Source organism: Muscardinus avellanarius, assembly GCF_963383645.1.
Source record: "Muscardinus avellanarius genome assembly, chromosome: 1".
Taxonomy (NCBI): Eukaryota; Metazoa; Chordata; class Mammalia; order Rodentia; family Gliridae; genus Muscardinus; species Muscardinus avellanarius.
In genome coordinates this window covers 3,848,818-3,875,071 of record NC_137786.1, presented here as the reverse complement: position 1 = coordinate 3,875,071, position 26,254 = coordinate 3,848,818, and the positions used below count along the sequence as shown (strand labels likewise).

At 46.5% G+C, this 26,254-nt stretch overlaps 1 protein-coding gene across 1 annotated transcript in view; it reads right to left on the bottom strand.

The window, feature by feature from the left end:
- ADAMTS16 (ADAM metallopeptidase with thrombospondin type 1 motif 16) overlaps nt 1-26,254 on the bottom strand; it is a gene marked incomplete at both ends in the record, with an annotated part of 178,275 nt that overhangs the window by 5,727 nt on the left and 146,294 nt on the right. Inside the window, 3 exons of the mRNA XM_080697811.1 lie at nt 7,887-8,111; nt 9,945-10,139; nt 10,256-10,457. Of these exons, the coding sequence (XP_080553937.1) occupies nt 7,887-8,111; nt 9,945-10,139; nt 10,256-10,457 (622 nt within the window). The remainder of the gene's footprint in view (nt 1-7,886; nt 8,112-9,944; nt 10,140-10,255; nt 10,458-26,254) is intronic.

Here is a 26,254-nt window from a genome sequence, read left to right as displayed (position 1 = left end):
CTTCCCAGGAACCAGAAGTCCAGGTCTTCTTGCAGTTCTAGAATGAAATGGCCTGCTTCAGTAGGATACTTCCTTCTCCAGCTTGCTGACTGATGCCCAGGTGCTCTTAGCACCTCTGCAGGACCAGGCACTGGCTCACGGGCCCTCAGTGAGTCTAACCCCAGGCATGTACTAAGGGCACATTTTTCAGAATGTCCAAGTGCTCAGAAATCTCTGCCTATCCCTCTGAGTTTAGACCTCAGGGTGCTCCTTGTCAGTAGGGACCTCCATGTTTGTGGAGAGTTTGTGACAGGAGGCAAGGGAAACGTAAGAAGAATGTGGATGGTGACCATTCTTCGTCAGTAGTGGAAAAACAGAGATGCACTTTGAAATAATCATGTTTGCTTTTGTTTTTCTTTTAAATAGAGTTATTCCTTTTTTTCCCTTACATCACTGGTCTTTGTGGAAAAAAGCCAGCAGGAAGCACAGTCGCTCTAAGTGGATGGTGGTACCCAAGGGCAGGCCAGCTCCGGAGGGCTGACGGCTTTCCACTTTCATCTCCCTGCTGGAATGTCTTTTCTGAGGGGCCCCGTAGAGTTGCTCCTTTGATTTAGCACCTCCTGTGGGTCACGGTGTACTCTCTCTCCCCAAGTCTGGAGCTTCTGCCCGTTGTCGTTTTCCTCACTGCACAGTGTCCACCCAGTCTGTGCCTGTGCAAGTCTGCGAGTGCCTGTGTGTGTGCATGTGGGTGTGTGCATCGGTACGGCATTGTGGCCTTGGTTCCCACAGTCAAAAACTTCATGAAAAGCAGCATCCCCGTGCCTGCCAGCTTCCAGGTCAGTCTGTGTTCTGCCCGGTGAAGAGGCCCCCGAGGGAGCTGGGGCCGCCATGCTGCCTGGCTTGGAACACTTTGTCTCTGTCATGTGGAGTGAGACAGAGTCCAACAGGTGATCGCATTTAAGCCATCCCCAGACCTACACTGTGGGAACCACCTGACACTAAGCCCACGGGGCTGAAATGATTTAAGCCAGTCCTATGCCACAGTGCACCGTGAAATATGTTGATAGGCAAAGCCATTTACACCAATGGAAATGGGCAGAACACAGAATAGGAATGGCAAACATGGGGGCGGAGTTCAGGCAGTCACTAGCTATTCATTTCCCCCAGTAATGACCCAGCACGTCAGGGCACAGTGGTGGGTACAAGCGCTCATGAGAAACAGCCCTTTGAGTTCTTGCCCCCCCAAAAAAAAGTTATGGTGTCAAAGCTTCATTTAGTTTACGATAAAAATGGTGGATTAGACAAACAGATTGGATATTTCCTATTGGCAAAAATTACTGTAAAGTATTTTAGGTCTTAGGTTTGGGTTTTACTTAAACATTCATCAAACTTGTTTTGCTTTTCCTAGTCTGTCTTCAGTCTCTGTGCTGGGCAGAGATGGGTGCGCCTATCTCGATGGCCAGAGGCATCAAGTCTCAGCTTCCTCTACTTATTTCTGACCCACACGTTTTACCAGGTGAGTAAGCAAAGCATCTGCTCAAGAAATAGTTCCATTGTTTCTCTCCTCTGTTCCTTCATCTTACCAGAAAGGCTGCACGTTCAGAAGAAAGCAAAGGACACTGGGCAAAGTCTGTAGCTGTTGATTATTTTATCTTTCAAGTAGGAAACTCAGCCAAGTACCCATGATGGCTTATGCCTGTAATACCAGTACTCGGGAGGCTGAGACAAGAGGAACTCAGGTTCTGAGTTAGCATGTGATAATTTAGCAAGACACTGTTTCAAAATTTAAATAAAAATAATAAATTGGCTGAGGGTATAGCTGAGAGGTAGAAAGCCCCTAGATTTAATCCCCAGTACCCCACGCATGCTTGTGTGTGCACGCATACTCCCCACCCCAAACACACACAGACAAGAAATGCTCATAAAGGGCATAGTGCAGGTGTCTCCCGCTCCAGTAACTTAAATTCCGTTTAGGGAAGGGTCATGCATTTCTAAATGAGAAAGCTACAGAAAGTGGAGCTGGACAGTACCTAGAGGGCAGCAGGGTGCCTGGCAAGGGTTTCCTCCAGCGAAACTCAGAGCCTGAGACCAAGAGTTATGGGGTGTCTCTAGAGGTGTGAGGGTGGCTGTGCTGGGATGTCATGGCTTTAAGGCTGCTGATTGATAATACCAGCCCTGGGCTCACACCTAGAACACCGACACAAAGAAGCGTGGCATCCTGGAGGGGGGCAGAGTTGGAACTGGTTCTGCTCTAGTAAAACTTTAGCTAATTTCCATAATAGGTTCCATTGGCTCTGATAAATATGTCTCTTTCCGTGGGACTTCAGTAACAATGGTGATAATGTGTGATTCTTTTTCTTCTTCTGTCACACTCATTGGTTCATTTCAGCTTCCTGTTCACTGCCTGGTGTGGACGAGAGGCCTGGCCATTGCTGGGTGTTACTGGTGGGCACATGGGGGCATGCAAAGGCAGAGCTGGCATTTCCCTGGTTTCCTGGGAGAGCTGAGGGTGAAAGTCAGCCAGCCCATCACCTCTCAGCCTTCCTGGTGGCTGGGACTGAAAAGCAGGGGCCTCAAGAGTTCACTGCTGGGCTCACCAGCTCCTGCTGGAGAGGCCCAGGCTCTGAGGCACCACGGGATCCAGTTACATCAACTCAGTTCACAGGTTCACAAGCTAATGGGTCTGAAGGTTAGGGCTGGTACTATGAGCTGAGTAAGACACAGCCAAGCCCTGACCCAACGGGGCAAGGACGTGTCTGTCCTACTGGTCCTAGTCCTTTGGGGCTGCTGGGATAAGTCACCATGAAGGAGAGGCTAGGCACAACAGAAATGAGTCCCTGCATTTTTCTGGAGGTAAGACATACAGGACAAAAGGGTCAGCAGCAGGCAGGGGTGATTCCTTACCCCCGGGCAGGCTCAGAGGAGGACCCACACATGCCATGCACAGAGCCACGTGAGACCCCATCTCTGCATCACTCCATCATCTCACGCCCTGTCCCTGTGCATCTCTGTGTCTTCACCCGACCTTCTCACAATCCAGGGGAGGCGCATCCTCAACAAGCAAGACCCCATCTCAACCTGATGTCACCTTTGACATCTGGTGGACGTGGGTTTGGGTCACTGTCCAGTACAGGACAGTGCGGTATGCACAGGGTGTTGTGTCTCTGGAGAGGGGTAAGCCCAGAAGCAGGCTGGAGGGACCCAACACCAGGAGAGATTGAAGGTGGGACATGCAGAGTGGATGAGCCCTTCCATGTAGAGATGAGGGAAAACCCTAAGAGGAGTGATGGTAGATAGGGATGGGCTGGGTATGATCAGGGTCGCAGAGTTCAGCACACGAGGCACATGCTCAAAGGGCTCCAGGCCCTGTCTGCTGCTGGGCCTCGGCCCTGGCTGCCTGCTCAGCAAGCACTGTCCTGTGGACATGAGCTTCTTCCCCAGGACAGGCTATGCAGACAAGCACCCCTTGCCCATGGAGTGCCCAGCATTGGCCTTGTCCAGGTAGTCCAAGCAAAACTCCTTCATCCTTCAAATGGACCCAGATCCAATTGTTTACTGGAGTCTACGGGCCGGGGCCGGGTCTGCCGAGCAGGCCGTGACTATGAGCAGCTTTGCACGATCCTGCCTGGCTGCACTCAGCTCACTGTTTCTTGGAGCCCCCCCCCCCACCTCTGAGCACATGCACCTATGTGGGGACAGAGCCCAGGCATCCCAGGCCCCTTGGCAGGCCACACGGTGGGCGTGATGTCTCTCACTCAGTCCTGGGAAGCGGGGAGGAGGCACGCAGCTGATGAGCCAGAGCTGCCCTTCTGTTTTTGGGGACAACACACTGCAAGTAGTGTGTGAGAGCAGAGCAGACAAAGAAAGCCAAGACCCAAGATAAGTGAGCGCTCTGCCATGAGGGGCCGAGGTCTCTGAATGAAGGCTCTGAGTCGAGTACTCACTGATACGTATCCCTTTAACATTCACCCATTCAGCAACCATTCCCTGAATACGGATTAGAGGCTTTGGTGAGTATAGAATGGCATGCCTGCGGTATGTACATGTGTTTATATATGTGTGTACATACATATGCACATACACACAAACACCTAGGCTCCACATGTAAAACACTTTGTATAACTCTTGCAACAAAGCAAGCTGTGGGCAATGAGTCTTGGAGGCTGTAATCCTGGCTGTCTGAAGCAGCCCTGCCTTCCTGGGCTCCAAGACCTTGTGGCAGCGTGTGCATCTGGGGTGGGAAGCCGCTCTGGGAAGGAGCCTGTCCAGACTCCCTTCTAGCAGGCATCGGGGAAGCTCAGGGGATGTTTCCTTTTACTTATATTGAGAGCTCAGAGCAAGGCCCACTGCAGTGCAGGCTCCCAGGGTGGGCTGCGTGAGGAGGGGAGCGAGCCACAGGGGAAGAGGGGAAAGTCCATTCTCCAATCAGGGACTTGTTGAGGGCAATATCGGGAGGTGGAAAGGGAGGGAAGGCCATTCCAGGGCACCAGGCACCAAGCAGGACATCTGAAAAATGGCCTTCAAGAGAGACAAGGACCCATGAAGATTTTCGGAGCGTGGCGGGGCACAGACTTCAGCTTGTGCTCTCTGGGTCAGCGGCAGGCATGGACATGGTGTAGCTCATGGCTGGAGGAACTCTGGTGTGGTGTCTGCATGGCCTGATGACCTGCCCATCTGCTAAACTTAGGACCTCAGCGGGGGATGTTGGACAAAGGTCACCTGACAGGGCCACGATACCCTGACCAAGGACAGAATTGTTTTCATAAGGTAGAAAACCTGAGACGCTCAGCTGTGCATGTGTTGATTTTCGCTTGATTTTGTGTATGTGTAGTTCTGGGATTTGAACCCTGGAATGCTCTACCTCTGAGCTCTACCTCCAGCTCTTTTTATTTTTTATTTTAAAGCAGAGTCTTGCTAAATTGCTGAAGCTGGCCGGGAACCTGTGATCCTCCTGTCTCAGCCTCCCAAGTACTGGGATCACACGCATGCATTTATTTGCTTTTATACCCCCAGCCCAAGGTGACAGCTCTGGCTGGGTCTCTGATCTGTGACCCTCAGCCAAGACCATCTTTCTGCTGCCCAGAGGCTGGGGGATGAGTGCCGAGACTGCCTGCTGCCTCGGCATCTATGTGTTGAGACCCCACTCCACATAGCCAATCGGCAACAAGCCCCGAGAAGGAGGTGTCGTCTCTGGCCAAAGTACACCCCCACTTTTAGATACCCTTCATGACTATTATTTTCTTGGTAATGATTCCTTTTAACTCTCTACACAAATTGCTCCGGTGATGTGAAATCAGGACTACGAAAGAAATTGAGTCCGTGGAAATAAATTCTCTAAAAATTTGTCTAAGCATCCTTGGCTCTGCTCAATAATAATGAAAAAATGGCCAGAACTCAGATGCTGTGATAAGCATTCCAGCTGCAGCAATTACAAATGGTCTCCGACCCTCATTCCTATCACTAACTTAGGTTAAGCCATTAACTCCCCCTCATTCCTATCAATAACTTAGGTTAAGCCATTAACTGCGGTAAGGTAGCTCAGTTTAAGGTAACTCTGTTTACCCTGGAGATCCTGCCTAGAGACAGAGAAGATAAAACCTTGTGTGTGACTTCGAAGCAATTTAGTTGATGAACAACTTAGTTGCCCAAATACAATAGAGCCAAGGAAAAAGATTGTTGACTCTTACGCCCAGTATGAGCATTCCTGGAGACAGAGAGACTGGCCGCATGGTTAGGAATGAATATGACAAAATAAAGGACAGACATTCTAAAAATATATGTCTGAAGGAAAGGAAATACCATAAGAGTAAGAAAAGCATTTTTGCATGAAGAAGAGCTTATCATAAGAACGTCCCAACTGGGAAAGAAAGGAATTAGAAGGCTAGAAGCAGGTTGCAGAGGGTTTGTGACAGGGAAATGGATTATTAAAGATGGATAGGCTTTTAATAGGCTCGTTGTCTAAAGAAGAGTGTTTAGCAGTTAAGGAAATACATCTGACAATTAAATCCAAGAACTTTGTGGTGTTGTTTGTGGTGTTTTGTCTGCCAAACTGTGTTGTGAGTTTGCTTAAGCTTTCAGATTTACAAGATAAGATGCCAACACCTGAAGAAACCCTATCACATCCACCTGAATCACCACATCTCCCCACACTTGCTATATGAAATGAGCCCAAAAGATGGAAAGTTCCAAGAAAGTTAAAGAAGATTCCCCGAGAAGCCTCCAAGCCTTGGGCGTGCCCATCTCTTTTGGGAGGTCGCCCTTTGGAACTGCTTATCTGCAAGACCTGGGAAAGAATCCGGAGCTAATCTCTGGAAGGCCAACAGTCAGCTGAAGGACTAATTTTATTACCTTTGTTTACATGTCATTCATTATTATTTCACAGTGATTGCATTCACTCCCTTTTCTCTTATTATTAACTTTACTGGTGAAGGGTATAAATTTTGGGGGTTTTTGTAATAAAGTGTCATTGGCTCAAGAAGCCTTTGTCCTTGTCAGATTCTTTCTAGAGAGCGCCCTCACTAGGAACTCTTAGTTCCTAGAAGGGAAAGAATCGCTGCAGATAAGAGGCTGCAGTACTTCACTCTAATCCTTCCCCATCTTTGCTGAGACTCTCGACCGAGAGTGGACTCGCGCCCCAATTAGACTGAGCTGGTTTGCAACAGATGAGGGCGGCAGAGCAGAGCGCCCCTGGGGCAGAACCTTCCTGGGACCCAAGGACGATGCCATGGTCTGTTCACTGAAGTCTCATGATGTATGCTGTGACTCCACTGAGGAGCAGTTGGCCTGTCCCTCTCACTGGCTGTGTGGGCAGGCTCTGCCTCAGTTTCCTGTCTGAGAAGCAGTCATGGTGAGGTCACCTCCCTTTGGGAGTTAGCTGAGTGCAGTGCTCACTGGCCCCTGACTGTGTCAGCGGTTGTCACTGCTCTTGTCCTCTGCGCTCAGTTCACTCCCCTGCAGCGCCCGGCCAAGAGCACTGCTGGGGCTCAAGGACAGCCTGGGAATGATCTCTCCAAGGTGGGCGCAGAGTGGGGGACATGGGGACTAGCGGCCACTGAGCACACAATCCCACTCCTCCCCACCCACATTGTATTCAGCTTTCCTCCCCCTGGAAAGAAGGGAGGATCAGCGCTGGGCCTCACTGTAGGAGGGAGGAAAACCAAGGAGCAGACCAGGAAGATTTGCCTCCCCAGCAGAGCAGAGAGTCAGAGAAGAAGGGTCCCTCCCTGGACGTGTGCTGGATGGACGCGTGTGGCCGCACGTCCAGTAGCAGTTGTGCGTAGGCACTGAGGGTCCCTGGCCTCCTGCCCGAGGAGAATCCAGGAACCAGAGCCCAAGAGCAGAACCGCAGACCTGAGTTCCCACAGGCTGAGGCTGCTGGGGTGGCCCAGAAGTCACTGCAGAGTTCTGGAGAGTCAGAGGAAGGCTGGAAGGGGCAGGGAGCTGGGGTGAGGGGAGCCCCGAGAGGAAGCATGGTCCTCTCGCCTTGGCTGGCCTGGCCCAAGGCCCAGGCAGGACATGCAATTCCAGGCGGCTTTTCCCATTTCACAGCCCCGGGGTTAACCTTCAAACCCACGGCCACGAATTTACTTTGGGTCTCATATTTCTTCCCATTCACTCCCATCTCTGAGGAATCCTGCCCAGATTTCACCCAAAGCATTACATTTCCGTACACTTAATGGGATAAAAATTCAGAACAATACTCGTGCTGTTTAAGACTCAGTAACAGTTGGAGAGCATGCTCAGAATGTCACACCCAGGAGCAGGGGCACCTGTAAACTCTGGAGAGAAGGGCCCTGGGGCAGCTTGGTGGGCTTTAGGGAACACACTATTCCTCCAACATAAGCCAGCCGTCACCCCCTGATACCAGTCGCCATGTCCACCTACTCTGGAAATTCAGAGCCTCTTACCTGAGACCAGGGCGAGGCAAACCAGCTGCCCCGTGAGGGGCCTGCCGCAGCGTACTGGGGATGCCCGGGGCACGGAAACAGCGCACAGGTGCGCTCCAGCTCCAGCTCTGGCTTTGGCAAACGCCAGCACTTCTTGGAGGCCAGCTCCTGGTACTTTCCAGAAACATACTTTTCAGCACATTTAAGAAATCTTTTCTGCGTTCCTCTTTCACATGTCGCAGAGCACTGCAGAAAAGAGGATAAAAGATACCTGTCTTACAAAATTGGTGGTCAAATATATTAAGTTATCAGCTTGGACGTTTATATGAACGTGGACATTCACTTAGTGGGCCTTGGCTTTTTAAAAGGCATTACAGACTCCGTCATCTATATGAAAGAAGATCTTGAGTCCATAGTGGAACAGCTTTTGGAGCGTAAGTCAGAAACCATGGGGAGAGTAGCTCGTAAGCAACCACTTCACTGGGAAATTAAAATGTTGGGCTGCCACCGGTGGAGGGAAAGAAATATTAAACGCAAGGACACATGGTAACGAGCGTAGCTCTACGGATACGGTCTCTCAACAGCAGGCATGTTGGGGCCCCTAAAACACACAGGGCCCACAGATCTTTCCTAGAAATCTGAGTACTGCCCGTGAAGAAGCAAGCTCTGGGGAGCACCCCCGGGAGCATACAGGGAGCATTTACTCTTTCCAATATACACGGTCAGACTGAACCATCCCTGCCTCTGGGGAGTGGGCCAGGCTAGTCTGCAGGTTGGGCAGAAGGTTGTAGCTGCCTGTCAAGCAAGAGCGAATCAGTGCTGCCCCACAGGTGAGGCCGGAGTTCTCTGAGGTCCTGGTCTCCAGTGTTACTGACCTATGCTAGGAAAGAGTGGGTGAAGCCCAGCAGCCCCAGGGCCGCTGGGCTGAAGTGCCTGCAGGTTGCCTAAGTAGCGGGGCCTGGACCGCAACACCTGCCAGGTTTGGACCTGGAATTCTCACCCTTGGCTCTCAGGGAAGCTTTCGTGTGCCCTCATGCCAAGACAGAGATGGGGCTGAAAGCTCCTCTGTCTGCTCGCGGGGCCACGTGTTGGCCAATGAAGCCCAAGCTCTTGCTTTCTCCGCACTGGGCTCCAGGAGAGGCGTGGTTGAAAGCGTGATTCAATCTATAAAACAGTCATTCTTCTATCCTGGGTGAAAAAGAGCCCAGAGCTCTCATGAGTGAGGGCAAGCCACTCCCGTGAGTGAGCGATGACATCTTCATTCAATAGTGTCAGTGCCTCCATAGGGTGAAACACTGTGAAAGCCTCATTTGAGAATTTTGGGCAAATGCAGTGCCTAACGAGACACAGTCCTGCTCCCAAGACTCATGGGCCGGGGACATCCATGACTGCTATGGATCTGCTGAGATACAGCCCTGGGATGAAGATCTCTGGTACTCAGTGTAGACAGGGCCCTACTGGGTCCTGCTGCCAGTCTGTGGGTTGTAAGATTGTTGGAGTCTGTTTTGGGCTCGTTTGGACCAAAGCTAACCAGGACACCACTGACACTCCTCAGCTAGATTTCTGCTATTAATCCTACTGTAATGGGTTCTAGGGTAGCTGCCTAGAGGTGTAAATAAAAGTGCTCCCAGCCTCCAGCAGCACAGGACATCGGTCCCAGCACACCCAACTAAGAGCTTCTGCTAATGTGCAGGCCGCCTACGGGAATGCGTCTCAGGAGATGAGGGCGGCTTTTTTTTCCAAGTAACCCAGCTTCTTCCTGCTCTTCACTGGGTGAGCACGTTCTCGGACTGGGTAAAACTGTCCTGGAGCGAGGGGCCCTCGGGAACTCCCTGTCTTCACAAGAAGGGGTCACTGCACTCAAGCTCTTCACCCACTCATCCTCTGTGGATGCTGACTGAGTGGGTGATACCGATATCACTGGGGGCTGTGCCGAGAGGTTGACTGAAGCCCAGAGGGGCAACTCGCAGAGTACAAGAAGACAAGGTGAAGGAGAGGAGCAAGAAGCAGGGTAACTGGGAGAGAAAAGGCAGCCCTAGGGACAGTGGGTCCCCCATTCTGGGGCCCAGAGGCCTGTACCTTGGACCAGGCAGACACGAGCCACTGCAGCTTCTTGTGTTTGTGGCAGCGCTTGAGCAGGCAGGCTTCGTGGGTCCTGGGCTTGGGCTCCAAGGTGCACACAGCGTCGGGCAGCAGCTGCGCTCTGGCCGAGGGGTTGGTGCTCTTGCAGGTCACCGTCCTCTTCCTCCACCCCTTCCCGCAGGTTCGTGAGCACTGCGCACAGGAGTCCAGGGGAGCAGGGGGGTGAATCAGGCTGTGTTGACAGTCCCTAGCCCGGGCCTGAGCTCCCAGGGAGGAGCCACCACTCCTTGCCAGTCCCACCCGGTTACCTCTGCCCAGGGTCCGGTGCTCCAGGCGGGCGGGCAGCTCTGAGCATTGCAGGCCTGCCGGCTGGAAGGACCAGGCTGTGGACACAGGCTGGCCGGTACAGGCTCCGTGATGTAGCGTGCCCGCTGCATGCACTGCACAGGCCGGCTCTGCGTGCCGCCACCGCACGTCCGGCTGCAGGTGCTCCAGTTCCCCACGGACCAGCTGGGAGGAGACAAAGAGGTCCACAGGAGGCCCTTGAGGGGAGGTGGCTAGAGAAGCTGTGTGTCTGTGGAAGCAGCGGCTGGCAGGACTTTCTAGCTACAGTCTACACACACAGAGTTCTTTTAGCCAGGGTTTCCCCTGAGGAGCCATTTCTGTCCAGACATCTCTCCCTAGCTCTGACAGATTCTCACCTCCTTCCAGATCGGCCATTCTTTCTTCTCCTCTAGCGTTTGCGCTCCTCTTAACTAGAAATACCTGACCTCAAAGCATTGTGTTTGTTCCCTGTTAAACAGGAAACTTCAAACACAGACAAAATCAAGGACCTTCATGTTCCCAGTCACCCACCTTCAATAATTACCAATTGATGCCCTTATGCATGTAGCATTTTTAAACATAATTACAATACCTTTATGATATCTGAAGTATCAAGGAGATTTTTTTTTTTTTTGGGTGGTACTGGGGTTCCTGGAAACCCTTCTTCCTCTGGGCTACATTCCCAGACCTATTTTTATACTTTTTTAAAATTTGGAAACAGGGTCTCTTAAGCCAGTGGAGCTGGTTTCGATCCTGTGCAAGCCTCCTGTCTCCGCCTCCCAAGCACGGGAATTACAAGCATGCACCACCATGCCTGCATTCAAGGAGTTTTTTTTTTTTTATAAACATCACTAAACATTCAGCACTCAAATTTGCAGTGCTGTTAGACATTTCTTAATTTAATCTGATGTTAAAGCAAGATCTAAATGAAATACATACTCTGCAATGATCTGCACTCTTTCTTTTTTTCAGTCTCCCAATTCTTAATTTTATTTTTCTATTTATTGTGTCAGAACCTGGGCTGTCTATCTATTAAGTACTGAGTCTCCCATACCTGTTTTGTGTCTTCTGATTACATGGATTTGTGAGCTACATCTCTAAGGCCATGTTCTGTCCTGTTTCCCTCCCATTAGTATTTGTGACGCGAAGCTGTATTCCATCCAGGTTCAATTTGTTTACATGAATATTTCATAAGGAACCATGAACACTTTCAAGAGGAGTTTCATCATGCCGGATCATCTTTCAGTCTTTGGCAGCTGCTGATGCTCAGTACTGTTTTCTCTCAGTCACACCTATTTCTTTTTTATTATTTTATTTTTTTTATTGGGGCACTGTATTCATACATCATAATGGGATATAAACTTGTGTAGACATACATGCACACATCGCCCAGTTAGCCCCTACCCAATCCCCACCGCATTCCCTCCCCAGCCCTCCTTCCCATGCTTGGCTTAGTGGTTGGCATCTAATATTATAGCAATTTATCCAAAATTAACAATGATAATCTCACATAACAGATTCATCTGTCTGATATCAAACTTTTGATCACTTAGAGATAACATTTCAGTATTTCTTTTTTGCGTTCTTTCTTACCAGAGGATATTTTTTCATATTTTTTTATGGTAAAACTATCATACATTTATTTTTTTTCAAAAAAGTCTATCCTAAGAAGAAATATGAACTCTAAATACCCCAAAACACTCTCTAAAAAGAATAAAGCTAGTAGATGTACATTTTCTGATTTCAAACCTTATAGAGCTACAATAATTGAAACAGTGTAGTACTGCTATAAAGGCAGATATATAAACCAGTGGAGTAAAATAAAAAGCCTAGAAATAGATTTTCCATATATGGTCAAGTTATTTTTGACAAAGTTTCCAAGAATATTTGGTGAAGGAAATAGTAATCTTTTCACTAAATAGTTAAAAGATAATAATTACATAAAAATAATGAGATTGGACACTTACCTAACACCATATACAAATATTAACTCAAACTAGATAAAAGACCTAAATGTAAATCTTAAGACTATAAACTTTTAGAAGAAAACCTGGGTCATAACACTTCACAACATTGAAATTGGCAGTATTTTCTTGGATATGATTTCAAAGGCACAGGCAACAAAAGAATAAAAAAACTTCCTAAAAATAAAAAAAAATTGTACAATGTAAACAGAGTTAAAAGTTACTGATAGAATGGGATAACATATTTCCAAATGCTATATCTGAAGGTATATTAATATTCCAAATAGAAATCCTAAATATTAGCAACAATAAAAGCAAACAATATAATTTAGAAATACAATTTAAAATAGGTAAAAGACTGAAATAAATAATGAATCTCCAAAGATTTTAACCTATAAACACATGAATATATTCTTCTTTGCTTAGTTGTCTGCTGGATGGAAAATCTTGTATCTCTGGTTCTGGTGTGTATTACCTATTTCTTCTTTGTAGTTAATCTCTTTGAGTATTTTCTCTAGCACTGGTTTTGAAGACGTAAATTCCTTCAGTTTCTGTTTGTCATGGAAGCTTCTTATTTCTCCATCTAATTTGATAGAAAGTTTTGCTGGGTAGGAAATTTTTGGCTGGAAGTTGTTTTCTTTCAGAGTTTGGAATATGTTACTCCAAGCCCTTCTGGCTCTCATGACTTGGTTTGGGAAGTCTGGAGTGATTCTAATTGGTTTGCCTCTGAATGTCACTTGGCCCTTTGTTTTTGTTGCCTTTAAGATTCTCTGCTTGGCTTCCACATTGGTCATTTTGACAATGATGTGGCGTGGGGATCCTCTTCTCCGATCCTGTCTAAAGGGAGTTCTATAAGCTTCCTGGACCTGTGTATCGACCTCTTGCTCTATGTTTGGAAAATTTTCTGCTATTACTTCCTTGAAGAGATTGTTGATCCCTTTGGTTTTACCTTCTTTTCCCTCCTCTATTCCAATTATTCTTAGGTTAGCTCTCTTAAAATGGGCCCATATTTCTTCAATGTTAGATTCCTGCTGTTGGATTTTTTTTCTAAGTTATAAATTATGCGTTCGTTTTTGGAGTGATGATCTTCTAGGAGTGAGATTCTATTCTCTATGTGGTCTAATCGATTGTTTATACTTTGAATTGAGGCCTTTACTTCAATTATTGCATCCTTTATCTCTTTTTGACTCTCTCTCAATTCTTTTCAAAAGTCCTCTATTATTTCTACAGTTATTTTCCTGATTTGATCTTCTAGAGATCTCTGGATTTCTGTATTATCAGGTTCTGATGTTGTGGGGTTGTGGGCATTCATGGCTCTATTTTTGTTCCTCTTTCCCATGATTTCAGAATTTTGTGCCTTCCCTGGGTCACTACGACTTCACTTAGGGTGCTCTGTATCTCGTGTCTGTTGTAATCTCAGCTGCCACTACTCCTTTACTGGGTTGTATCTCAAAGTCTCATACCCAGGAAGTTAATTGAGGCTGCGTGAGACTGTGGAGGTGCCGGGCTGGGCGTTTTCCCACAGGGAGCTGCGACTAGGGTGTGGTATCTCTGCCACTGCTACTCCTTCACTGGGTTGAACTGCACAATATCCAACCCAATGAGATTATCAAAGCTAAGCAAGTCCCGGGGAGTGCAGTACAGGGATTTCTCCCTTAGGGGCCGCAATTACACTCATGGTTATTGTGCGCGCAGATCTGGAGCTGTGGCAGTGCGCAGTGAACTCGCTGTAGCTGCTGGCAATATCACCTATTTCTTTTTGGTTATAAAACCTCACTTGCTGATGGGTGTGTTGGCAGTTTTTAGAAAGTGAGACAGAGGTGGATCCAAGTTCAGCACAATCGCACCTTCACTGGGGTTCAGATAAGCTTGTGGTGGGCCCAGAGCAGGCACTGGCTGACCTGTATTTCACAGCATTTGTGAATCTGAGGTAGGGAAACCATGACTTCCTCATGAATCCCGAGGCAAGACTGAGTCTCTGTGAAGATAAAGGGCCCCAGGTCTATTCTTTGGCTTTGTGACCTTCTATCCCGCCCTCTACCCCATATGCTGGGGTGAGATCCTAAAACAGAAGCCAAGAAATCCCAGTAGTGAGCTCATGAGGCACCCAGAAACACTCACAGCAGCTGGGAGAGAAGTGTTAAGGCTGAAGCTTAGGAATCCAAGCTATTCAGAATCACATAAAGAAAAAATAAACTGACTTATAATTACCTAGCAGACGCAACCATTGCCACTGTGTATTCTTACTGGCTTCCTGTGCTGTGTGCATGCGTGTATGTGTGTGTGTGTGTGTGTGTGTGCGTGTGTGTGTGTGTGTGTGTGTGTGTGTGTGTGTGTGTGTTATCCAAGTTATTTTGGAGCCAAGTGTTGAGCTCTTTGGGAAGTCTTGGGACTAACCTCAGTGTTAGAAGCTGGAAGGCAAAGGAGATCCATGGCTCTCCCTGGGTGAGGATGGAGGCTACCAGAGCCAGAGGCCACATCACACTGCTTGGTGCCTATGGAGTCAGTGCTACCATGATAGTCTTACTTACTTTTGGAGTAAGTCTTACTTACTTTTGGAGAATACTTGTACTGTTTGACAACATCATAATTGTGGGGTATTTATGAAAAGACTGTAATGCAGATTTTTATACACATATAAAGAAAATATATAGGAATTGTCCCACTTCAATTGTGGAAACACTTCAGAATTATTATTTTTTATTACATGTCAAACCAAGCACGTTACACATCCTCCTTATGACAGCCTGGTTCCTGGCCTCAGCCGTGACATCTGCATGGGGAGCCTCTGGGTGGCTCTTCTGCCACCTCTCAGGGCCTGCCTGCTGCTTCTGCATTCCCTTCCACTTCTTGCATTTGTTCTCTCCTTCCCACAGCCTTATAACTTGTAACTGATGGAGAATGCCACTTGCAGGCTTTCCACACCACCTTGTTAGGTTTTCCTTCCTCTGGCTTTTGAGGTATTCTAGCAGAGTAGATTAATTATCTGCCTTTATCTCTTAACTGCAGGTCATTAAGAAATTCTCCTGATAAAGATTATTCAGACAGTATCTGCATGTGCTGAGTGTTGATATATACTTTGCTTCACAGAATTCTGAAAAACATATCTTCATTCCAGCTCATAACTTTCAAACTCCTCACCAGCTTCTCTTCTGGCCTGAGGGTTCAGTGAGTAGCAGGGCTGTGCTCGGTAGCTAACCAGGGACACAGTGGAGACTGCTTTGTTTAGTTTTCCTAAACCCACCAACTGAAGCAAAGCAAGTGGATGATACTCTCCAAGTCAGTCAGGATTCCACGGCAGGGCATGGGAGGACTTGGCCACCCCCCACCGTGTTGTCTTCCTCTACTGAAGTAAAGCCCCCTTGCTGGGCTCACCTGTGTAACTCTCAGCACTGCCAAGGGTAGAGGTGGAAGTCACTGCTCTCTCAAGAGTTTGGATGGCATCTCTTGGCATCATATGTTCCACTTTCAAGATCCCTTCTGGTCATCAAATGCTACCCCTCAGATATGGACCATTCCCCAAAGACGCACGTGCTAAGGTTTGTCCCCAGGATGATAGTATTGAGAGATGATGTAACCTTTAAGAAGTAGGGCCTGTTGGAAGTCAAAGGTCATTGAGCATGTGGCTAAGAAAGGAGCCCCAGCCCTTTTCTTTCTTTCATTCACACCCAGCTCCCATGGGTGTGGAGGATAAGGGGGCTTCTCTACCACAAGCTCCCGCCAGACACGTTGCCCCACAACAGGCCACGTGTTCCCCCAACGACATGGCCTCTGGGTCATGTACTGACACCTCCAAACCTATGAGCCAAAATATAACCTTATTCTTTTCAAGTTGATTTATCTCAGGTATTTGTTACAGTGACATCAAGCTGTAAAGTGACATATAACAAAAGTCATTCTATGTTTCTCAATAACTCTCCTCTGTCTTAAAAATGTAACTATTGGCAGGTAACTATTGGCTGAGTTTTAAAGACACAAGGATCTTGTCTTTGTAAGAGAAACAATAGCATTTTCACATCTGTTAGTAATCTGAGATCTACCACACTTTCATGCAATGCTTTAAATTACATAACAATCACATTCAGTGATAAACATATGCCTCTTTGAAAAATTTGCCTTTCCCATAGAAAAATAAGTTAGCAAGTTAAAGTATGTGGGCTGGCTGTAAGCTGAAGTACAGTGTGAAGGTGGGCAAAGCTTGGGAGAATGAAGAAGAACAGGGGCTGGCTTCCTGAACCTGGCTGGCAGGGGTCCTAGCCGTTTTCTCTCCTCTTCTCTGCTGACTTGGGGATTTATAGTTGGTCTTTGTGAAAGGGTGTTCTGTCAGTATCCCATGGTGCCAGCTACACTCCAAGCAAGTTTAGAGGAAGCCTGTCTCTGAAAGAGCCAATGATCTTGGTCATAAAATGTATACATTCAAGTTGTATACAGAGCCCGAATTATTAGATAGTTCATCCAAGGCTTCCAGTGCTAACTTCTAGAGCAACACACTGCAAGTATCCAAATAATAACTTCTGGTCATAATGATGTGCATCAGAGGTGCGATGGTTTGGAAATAAAATGCCCCTCCTTTGCCCTCATGTTGGAAGTGGGGCTTGGTTGTAATCTCAGCAGTAGCTAAATCCATCAGTCCCATTTCTTCTTTCTATGGCCCTGTTTCTCCCTTTGCAATACAAATGTTTACTATTTGACACGACACATTGGATGCATGCAGCTATTCTGATTTGTTATTTTGCGAGGGCTCACAGCAAAGGAGTTCACTTGCACCTCAGAGGAGACTGTGGATTGTGAGACCTTTGAGAGACACTGGAACTGTTAAGACGTAGGGAACTCTTGGAGATAGACTAAATACATTTTGCATTGTGAGGTCTAGTGAGCCGGGGTAGAGTATAAAGGTTTGCAAATAAAATGGCTGCTCATCCCTCATGTAGGAAGCAGGGCTTGTTGGTAATCTCAGCAGTGGATACATTTATTGTAATGGCTTTATCTGGCCTTTACAATATCCAGGCCAGTAGAGTGGCTGAAGGTGGGTCCCCGGGGCTACAGCTTTGGGGTCATATATGATTCCTCCCCCTTTATTTCTCTCTTGCTCCCAGCCTCCATGATGCGAGGAAGACGGCCTTGTGCTCCCCCTCTTTCTGCCCCTGCTGCCACCATGCCCTGAGACGTGCCATCCCCAGCCTCACAAGACGGAACTCAGAATCTCCAAACTATGAGCCAATAAAATCTTCTTTCCTCTAAGTTGTAGGGTCAGTTGTTTTGGATATATCCCTGAGAATGCCAAGACAAGAGGTAAAGCCAACATGGTAAGCACACTTGCCCACATATTCTAGCACACTTGGTTAGCAGAGGAGTGCCAGACACTGCATGACTGTCACCACAGAAGTCACTTCCAGTGGTCTCCTGGGGTGTATCCTTTAGCAGCTGATGTGGGGTCTAGCCCTGCCTTGTATGTCAGAACAGAAAGACTAGGGCTGACAATGTGTTAGCAACGATGAGGTCTAGAGACCAGGCCTTCATTAGTACTTGGAAGCTTGTGAGTTGACAGTTAATTTATTTTCTTTGGCCTCCAAAAGTCAAACCATTTTCTTTGACTTGCGAAACTAAGGAGAAACTTAGAAGGAGCCAGACACAGGTATGGAATTGTCCTCAGTTCAACATATCTTCACTGTAGCACGGAAGCTAGGCTGAAGGCCATCCAAAGTTCCTCCAAAGGAGAGGCTGTTATGGGCATCAATTTTATGAACTGCGGGAAGTCAAATGTTTGGGCAATCTTAACACTCAGAGGCCACCATGCCGTTTTATTAACCAGGTTTTCCTGTCCCACTGTCTTGTCATCAGATCTTAAAAAGAATGCGTGAGCCCACAGAGCTTCATTTGCATGAGGACAGACTGGGGAGAGTTTCTCTCTGTGGTACTCTGCTCACTTATGGGAGAACCTTCACCTCATAAAACTTAAAAAGAAAACCTCTGGGTCCTAAAGGAGGATGGAGCTGTTGTTTGTTCTGTGCCTTCCCTTTCTTCAGTTTGCACCAAAGACTGAGGGAAAATGGCGGTAGGTTCCATCTGCAGGGGATGCAAGAAATGACCGTGTTTACCAGTCTCACCTTCTGTGTGTGGAAACTGAGTCCAGGAAGCCAGGAGGTGGCCACTGAGTTAGCAGAGACTCAAATGGTGCTAAGGAATCTTAGCACCCACCCCCCAAGAGCCCTGTGATCAGCCCTCATCCTGCTCTGCCTGAGAGGACCAGGGGCTTCTTCAGATCCCAACAACAAAAGAGCAACTTTCCTGGCCTCGCTTGTTTCACAGACATTGGGCCAACTCTCTGTATTATACCTTTGCTATACAATAAAAAGCACTGGGGTGGAGTCAAGGCAAAAACAGGCAAACTAGCAATCTAGGCCAGCTGGCAACAGAAATTGAGAATTGAGTAAGAGGAAACTACCCACTTTATCTGGTATAACATCCCACATCTTCATGCTCAAGAACAGACAGACAGGCCAACGGGACCCTGATCTATCAGCCTGTGACCAAGATGGTGTTTCTGAACTGTAGCTGGCTGGAGGCGCTCCCAGACAACCACATGCCTGGTCTCTCCTCAGTTCCACATGAATCAGGAGTCTGATGGCCCTGGCTGGATTTCTAGGAATCAGGGGTTAGGAATCTGAAGTCCCACAAAGTCCTGCCTTCTTCAGTCCTTGGGAGAACAAGAACATGCCCTTAAGAAATGCAATGTCCACCTTTGTAGGACAGTCCAGTGATCAGACCCTGCAGCTCTGAACTACTCTTGCCCCATTCATTGCTTCAGTTTCTTGTATTAAGGTTGTACTGATCACACACACACACACGCACACACACAAACACACACACACAGAGACACACACACAGACACACACACAGATACACACACAGACACACAGAGACACACACAGAGACACACACAGACAGACAGACAGACAGACAGACAGACACACACACACACACACACACACACACACACACGGATGCATCACAATATCCAGTGGTGTTAAGCGGAGAGTTTTTCCTGAAGATGAAAGACACCTTTGTTTCCTATCATTCTGTCATTAGCATATCAGAAGGGCCACCTCACTTCCTGCAGGGCCACCTCCATGGCAGGACAGCCCTCCTGGCTTTAAAGGCCATGCCCTATAGCACGTTCTGGCCCAGGTTCAGCGACTTAGTTCCTGGGAGTGAAAAGCCATAGAAGCATGAGGTCCTAACCAAGGGGGGACTATCCAGAACCATGGAGTTTTAAGAGCTGCCTCCTCCCGTGGAAGTAAAGTTTCTGTTCCCAATGGCTCACTCCTCTAAGTCCACCTTGAGGACTTGAGAACTTCCTGCCCCAGGATAGCTCCATGGCACAAGGTGGTCTCAAATCAACCTTGACTTGGACTTGAAGGGTCGTGATGAGAGACGTACTCACCACTGGGGACAGCACTCAGATCACACACTTCCTTTTCAGTTGTCCTACCACCCATGCACACAGGTGGCTTCCCACTGGGCAGGGCCAGTTTACCTTCCTGAATGAGGGCCCTTAGCTTTCTGCTCCTGGGAGGGAAAAGCAGTGAGATGCTGCTCAGGTCAGCCTCTATTGTTAGCTCTCTGTGCTTGATCTGCTCCTCCCTGGACACCAGACATAGAGATGGAAGGCGGAAGGGAGTTCTTCTGTGCCCACTGGCTCACAGGAGCCTCATTAAAAGCCTGCATGTGCTCTGAAGGGACGCTTGGGCTCACTTCACCTCTCCACCCTGTCATGGGCTCTCTAGTTGTGCACCACACAAAGCTCCAAGGGGAGGAGCCGGCCGCCCAAGGATGTTAACAGTCAACCCCTGCGGCTGGTGGCTCGCGGGCTCCCACACGACCGGTCGCGTCTGCCTTCAGATCTGTTTATGCCAGCTTAACTTGTCATTGGAATTATGTAATATAATTAGATTTGGTGTTGTTCCACAAAACATGAACATGAGAAAAGAGAGGCTGGTTTCTAAGAAAACAAAGTGGAACTGTGGGCGTGACTCACTGGAGGCCAGTCATCAAATGGGAGTGCTGTCAAGTTAGGTGTGCCCGAGACACAGTAAAATATGGGGGGAAATCTAAAAATTCGAGTCGTCTTGCACTGGGATGAGCAAAACATTTCACCTTTCTATAAAGAAATTCAAACTGGAAATCATGTGCAGTAAACATGCTTTCTGTAAATGGTTAGCCTCAATCGTTTGAAGAGACAGATCCTGACTCAGTAAAATATTTGGACCATAATATTTGTACTCAAGTGACAATAAGTATTCAAAGTACCTGTGTATCTTTTAAATAATGTATTCCACTGTCTACTGCATCAATAAGCACTCTCATTGTTGGGACCCAAAGTACTGGACCACTACAATGTGCAGGAAGGAAGAGTTCTCTTCCCACCATTTTCGAGGTTTCTGTCCATGTTAGGTAGGGTCACTTTTGTGCAGCTCAGGGCATGGTGCCAGGAAACACAGAGAGCAAGCAGAAGGAAGGGTTGAGGAACATATGTAGACCCCAAGGCCACAGGCCTAGTGAGTTACCTCCCCAGCCACACCCGACCTGCCTCCCTTACCACCCAATCAATGCATTAATTCATCAATGGATTAATTACTGATGATATTAGAATCTTTATGATTCAGTTATACATTATTTTGACATCAATAACTGAGCTCTTCCAGGGAACATTCTGCATTCAAACTATAACATCTACTTTTCTCACCAGCTAGTGGACAGAGCTCCTCTTCCATCAGGCGGTGATTCCTGAAATTCCTCGTAGAACCCCACACCTGTGTGAACCTCAGCTTAGAGCACCTCCATGTGGTGGCCAGGAGAGCCCAGGTCACCACCTTGCCCTTCTAGGATCCTGTACCAGAAATGGGACCCTTCCCAGCTGCCTGCCTCCATCCCCCCACATCACACAGAAAGAATTGCAGCCTCTGTTGCTTGATTCCCCAGCTCCTGGAACTCATGGTGGCTGAGTCCAGGTCTGAGGTGCTTTATTTTGTGTGTCAACTTTCCTATCCCAAGGATAAGCCATTTTCTAACTGAGATGACAAATATATTGCCTAAACATCATCTAAATTACTCCAAAAGACATATACTGATGACAGGAAGACTAAGGACTGAAGTTGCATTTAGGTTTTCTGAGCTACCTGGCAGCTGTTGCTGCAAAAGCACTAAAAGTCATTTTGTCCTGAATAAAAAGTGATAGAGAGAGGACCCTTTCCATCGGTAAATAGCTTATTAAAAGACCAGATGGTGAACACCCCAGGCAGCTGGGGACCACATTCTCTACTGCAAGGACTCACACTGCTGTGGCAGAGAGGGTTTGGATTTTCCTTATAGACCCATGGGCTGTGAGTGACTATTCCTACAACGCTTTGTAAAGCAGGGTCAGCTGCATTTTGCCTTTAGGGACTAAGTCTGCTCTCCTTGACTGAGCTATTTTCATTTATAAACCATAGGACTGAACATAGGTATCTGCAGATATAAAGACACAACTGGCATTTCTCCCAACAGCCAAGACACCACCAAGACAGAAGTGTGGGAATTTGACACCTGTTCTGGGAACAGCACTGTCAGATTACTAGGATACCAGGATAAACACCACCACTGTGGGTGGAGTTAATGACAAAGCGATAACCACATCAAGGGCTAGCTCTATATGGAGTCCTGACATTCTTGCCATATATCGGCAAGTCTTTTTTACTGATTTTTATTGGTACACTGCAGTTATACATGCGTGAGATTCACAGTGGCACACTCCTATGTGCACACATTATTTTGTGTTTGCTCCCCTCTAACTTTCCTTTCCACTCCTCCCTCTCCCCAGATTCCCTTCACCTTTCTCCTGGCCTCACTTCTAAATTTTCATGAGGTCCTTTTCCTTTTCTTTTCCTTTTTTCTCTCTGGTATTATGTGATTGCTGGGTCTGGCTGGTCTCACTTAGAAGTATGTTCTTGAGTTCCATACTTTCCTATGAGTGGTAGAATTCTGTTCTTCTTTATGTCTGAATAAAACTTACTGAGTGTATAGATCACATTTTCTTTATCCATTCATGTGCTGATGGACACCTAGGTTGGTTCTATAGCTTGGGCACTGTGTGTTTGCTTTTTTTTTTAAATTAAGGATGTCAAGTAAACAACAGCCAAGCTAAGCTAGCTAACACCTCTGCAGGCCATACCAAGTGCCAGGCAGAGAGTTCCAAGCCTTGTGTGCTTCATTTCAAAACCAATACTGTAGATGCTATCTATCATTTACCAACAGTGACGTGCAGAGGGCTCTAATCCAGCGTGGAGTACAATCTGAACCTGTAAGCCCAGCTCCAGGGCCCGAGCTTCTGTGACCACTTGTGGTAATTGCCCTGATGTGCATAGGGCCTTACACTTTTTATGTCCTTCTTCCAGTTAGCCTACTTGCACATATTGATTCTCTTAGCAACCCATTGCATTCACACTTTACAGAGGAGGAAAGTGATGCCCAGAGATGCCGAGAACTTTGGCCACAGGCCCTTAATGGTCACATCCACACAGCTAGAAGTGACGAGGCCAGGAAAGGGACCCAGTGAGCCTCTTCTGATCCACTTTGCTGGTTCAGTGTTGTTGCCACAAAAATAAGACTTCTACAAGGCTGGCCCATGAGCTGGAGAAAAAAAAATCTTATGTGAGTCAGTAATTTAATGTTGCTCAATTCTGCAATGTCTTGGGGAAAACGCATGTGTTTAGAAATTTTACAGGTTTGCATATCTTAATTGTATAGTTTCATATTTTGTCAGGCATCATCAAGTTTATAAAATTCGCTATTCTAGGTAAATTATGTATTTCTAATTTACTGCTAATGACGCACAGAGAGCAGTATTTTGAAAAATTCTTTATGATTCAGTATTGAATGAGTTTTGAAATACTCAGGGCCATGCTCTTTTCTGTAATCATTATAAAGATTTTTTTTCTTTAAACTCTGAGATTTTCTCCTCCCTCTCAAGTGGGCCTATTATGTGGTGTTCTGGTGAGTGTCAACATGTCTAACATGAATTTCAACATTCCACAGCTCACTCAGGATCGACCGTTCTTTGGAAATGATTTTCCCACCTGACATGCATAATTCATCTCTTAAATACAAAACTCAGTTTGAACCATTCAGTAACAACTGCACCCAGCTCCCTTTGTTTGGACGTTGGATTTTTGAGAACCAAGACAGGTCTGCCCTTCTATTACAGGAGTTGAACCTCCCTTCTCTGGCTTCTTCCTTTCATGACAATGATACAGACAAGTGGTGGTCCTCCAGATTCAGACATTTCTAGTCTTCTCCTATTGGGGTTTATTGGACATTCATTCTGAGGTAGAAACTTAAGAGGGATCTTTTCCAGGCTGCTTAATCAATTTCATGAAGATGCTTTTCAGGGATCTCATCCAAGGGTCTGGGCCATTGGAACCTTGGGAATAGCCACTCAGCTCTTGAAGCTTGTGAGCTTGGCAAGTGGGGGTGAGGAGCGCTGCTAGGGACTGGGCTTGCTTGGATTGGTGTGTTAGAGCCATCCACAAGCTTTATGTAGAAGTCCATGGAAATAGGGACACCAGGGATTGCCATAACTTCAATAGGTTTTAAGAGATAAATCTAAACAGCAGGTTGAACTCATTTTTTCCTCAGATCTCGTCCTCAAGGAAGCTGTCACTGTCATGACACCAAGGTCAACATCCTGATTTATGAGTCTCCATCACATTCTCTATTGATAGGTGGTGAAAAGGGAATAGCATGATATCAGTCAGAGCACCAGATCCATGAGCACTCTACACTGTTTTCTGAAAAGTTAGTTGGCTAAAAGTTAACAAAACTGAGAATTGTATTTCTTTGCTTTAAAAAAAAAAGTATAAAAGCACCCAATGATGTTGAAAGGACAGGGTTCATGTGGCATGAGCAGCAGAGATGAAGCTAGGCAAAAAATTCAAAAGTAAGGCAGCAATGACGGCAGACTCAGGGACACTTACTACGGCTTCTGCCAAACAACAGAAGGATTCGGTTTTTTACAAAAATACATAAGAATCTGTAAGGTTTATCTTTAAAGATGCAGGTGTGAAGGCATCACATGCTATAGACAATGTCTCTGTCCAAAGATGCTGTTAGGCCAGCCGTCTGCCAAAAATATATGGCTCACATCTGATGTCGGAGTCATCCTTCTTGATAAGGCTGGAACAAGTCCATTCTCTGCAGGAAGGAGCTCTTACTGACTGTTGCACTTGGAGGAGATTAATCGGGTCCAGGAAATGACACATAGAGTATAAAGACAATATTAATGTAACCTCTTGCCTCTCATCCCATGAAACCACCTCTTCATATGCCTTCATTCTGCTTCCAGACACGTGCAAATTAGTTCTTTTTATCTTACTATGCTTAGGTACCCTTGGTACAATTTTTTTCCCTACCAAGTCAATACTATATGTTAGTAGATACTGGAGGATTATAAAAACTTATTAAGTTAATTAATTAAATAATATTTTAGTTACTTATTAATTAATAATTAGCTATATATATATATTTTAATCTTTTGTGGTTCTGGGAATTAAACCCAGAGCATTTTACCTCTGAGCTACATGCCCAGCTCTTTTTTAGTTTTATTTTTTTTAGATTTTGAAACACAGTCTCACTAAGTTGCTGAAGCTGACCACGAACCTGTAATCCTTCTGTCTCAGCCTCTCAAATACTGGGATACAGACGTGCACCGCCACACCCGGCTTAAATTATAGTTAATACTCCATTCTAATGAAAAGCTTTAGTCATTACATCATGAGAGTTATCAAGTGAATCATGTTATAAATGTCACATTTATCTATTGCTCTTAAAAACACTGGTGTAGAAAACCAAAGGAATATGAGGAGGAATGTATTATACTGAGATCTCATTAATGACACGATCTACATTATAACTGGCATAATTTACTAGTAGTCTATGTTGCAAAACATTTTAATGACTCAATGGTATTTACTTTTTATAGAGAGACATCAGAAAATACTTTATTTTCTATTTAAATGGTTTCACAGATGCTCCCAATGAGTTGGGCCAGAGAAATCTCATATTTAAAGACCTCATTCTCCAGCTCAGCTAGTTTAAATGACTCAGATTGGGACATCAGCCAGCCAGTGCAGCAGTTATGATAAATCATTCCAAAGTGTCAAATGCGGAACATGGAAATCGTGTCTGGGAAGCTCAGGCGGTGCTGTGATGTCTCTAACAGGCTGTGGGGGCAAGTTTTACTCATGCACAAGTAGCCACTGGAGAACGGCACTCACAGGAAGAAACCTGGGAAGTCTAGTGCTCTGCACTAGCTAACATGTTCTCCTCAAAAAGAAAAAGCAGTGGTATTTGCAGTGCTGAGGGCGGTGAAGGAATGACAGCAGATTCTCCTTCATGGCTCATTGCATGTTTTTGTCTAATGGACACTGAATGACATCAAATAGGCAATGAGAAACCTCAGTGTCCTCAAGAAACCAATATATCTCAAGCTGTGCAAGTGAATCCAACAGCAAAGTCTCTCTAGTTTACTAAGTATCAATATTAGTAATGATAGGTCCCATTTAATCAGGTGCTTTATCTGTGGAAACGCTTTAATCTTCACAAGTCTACATGGTAGGCATAATTATTGTGTCCATTCTACAGACACGCAAAACTGCGGTGCAGAAATATTAGCTGAGATGTCCACAGATAGGCAGAAGCAGGTACTAGAGCTGAGATTTCAGTACAAAGCCTGAGCATATAGCAGATACACTTGGGACCATTGTGAGACTCACCCCCTGAGGCATAGCGCTAATGCAGGACCCAGTGGCCACTGGAGAATGTGGCAAGCTGCTGATTCTGTGGGAGCCCTATATCAACAACTTTTGACAGAGGCAGGAGGTTGGCATTATCTTCAGAAATAAATAATGCTTCTATTAAAGGACAGACCAAATTCTCAGATAATGTCTTTGGTAACTATAAGAACACACAAGGATTCAATGAGTG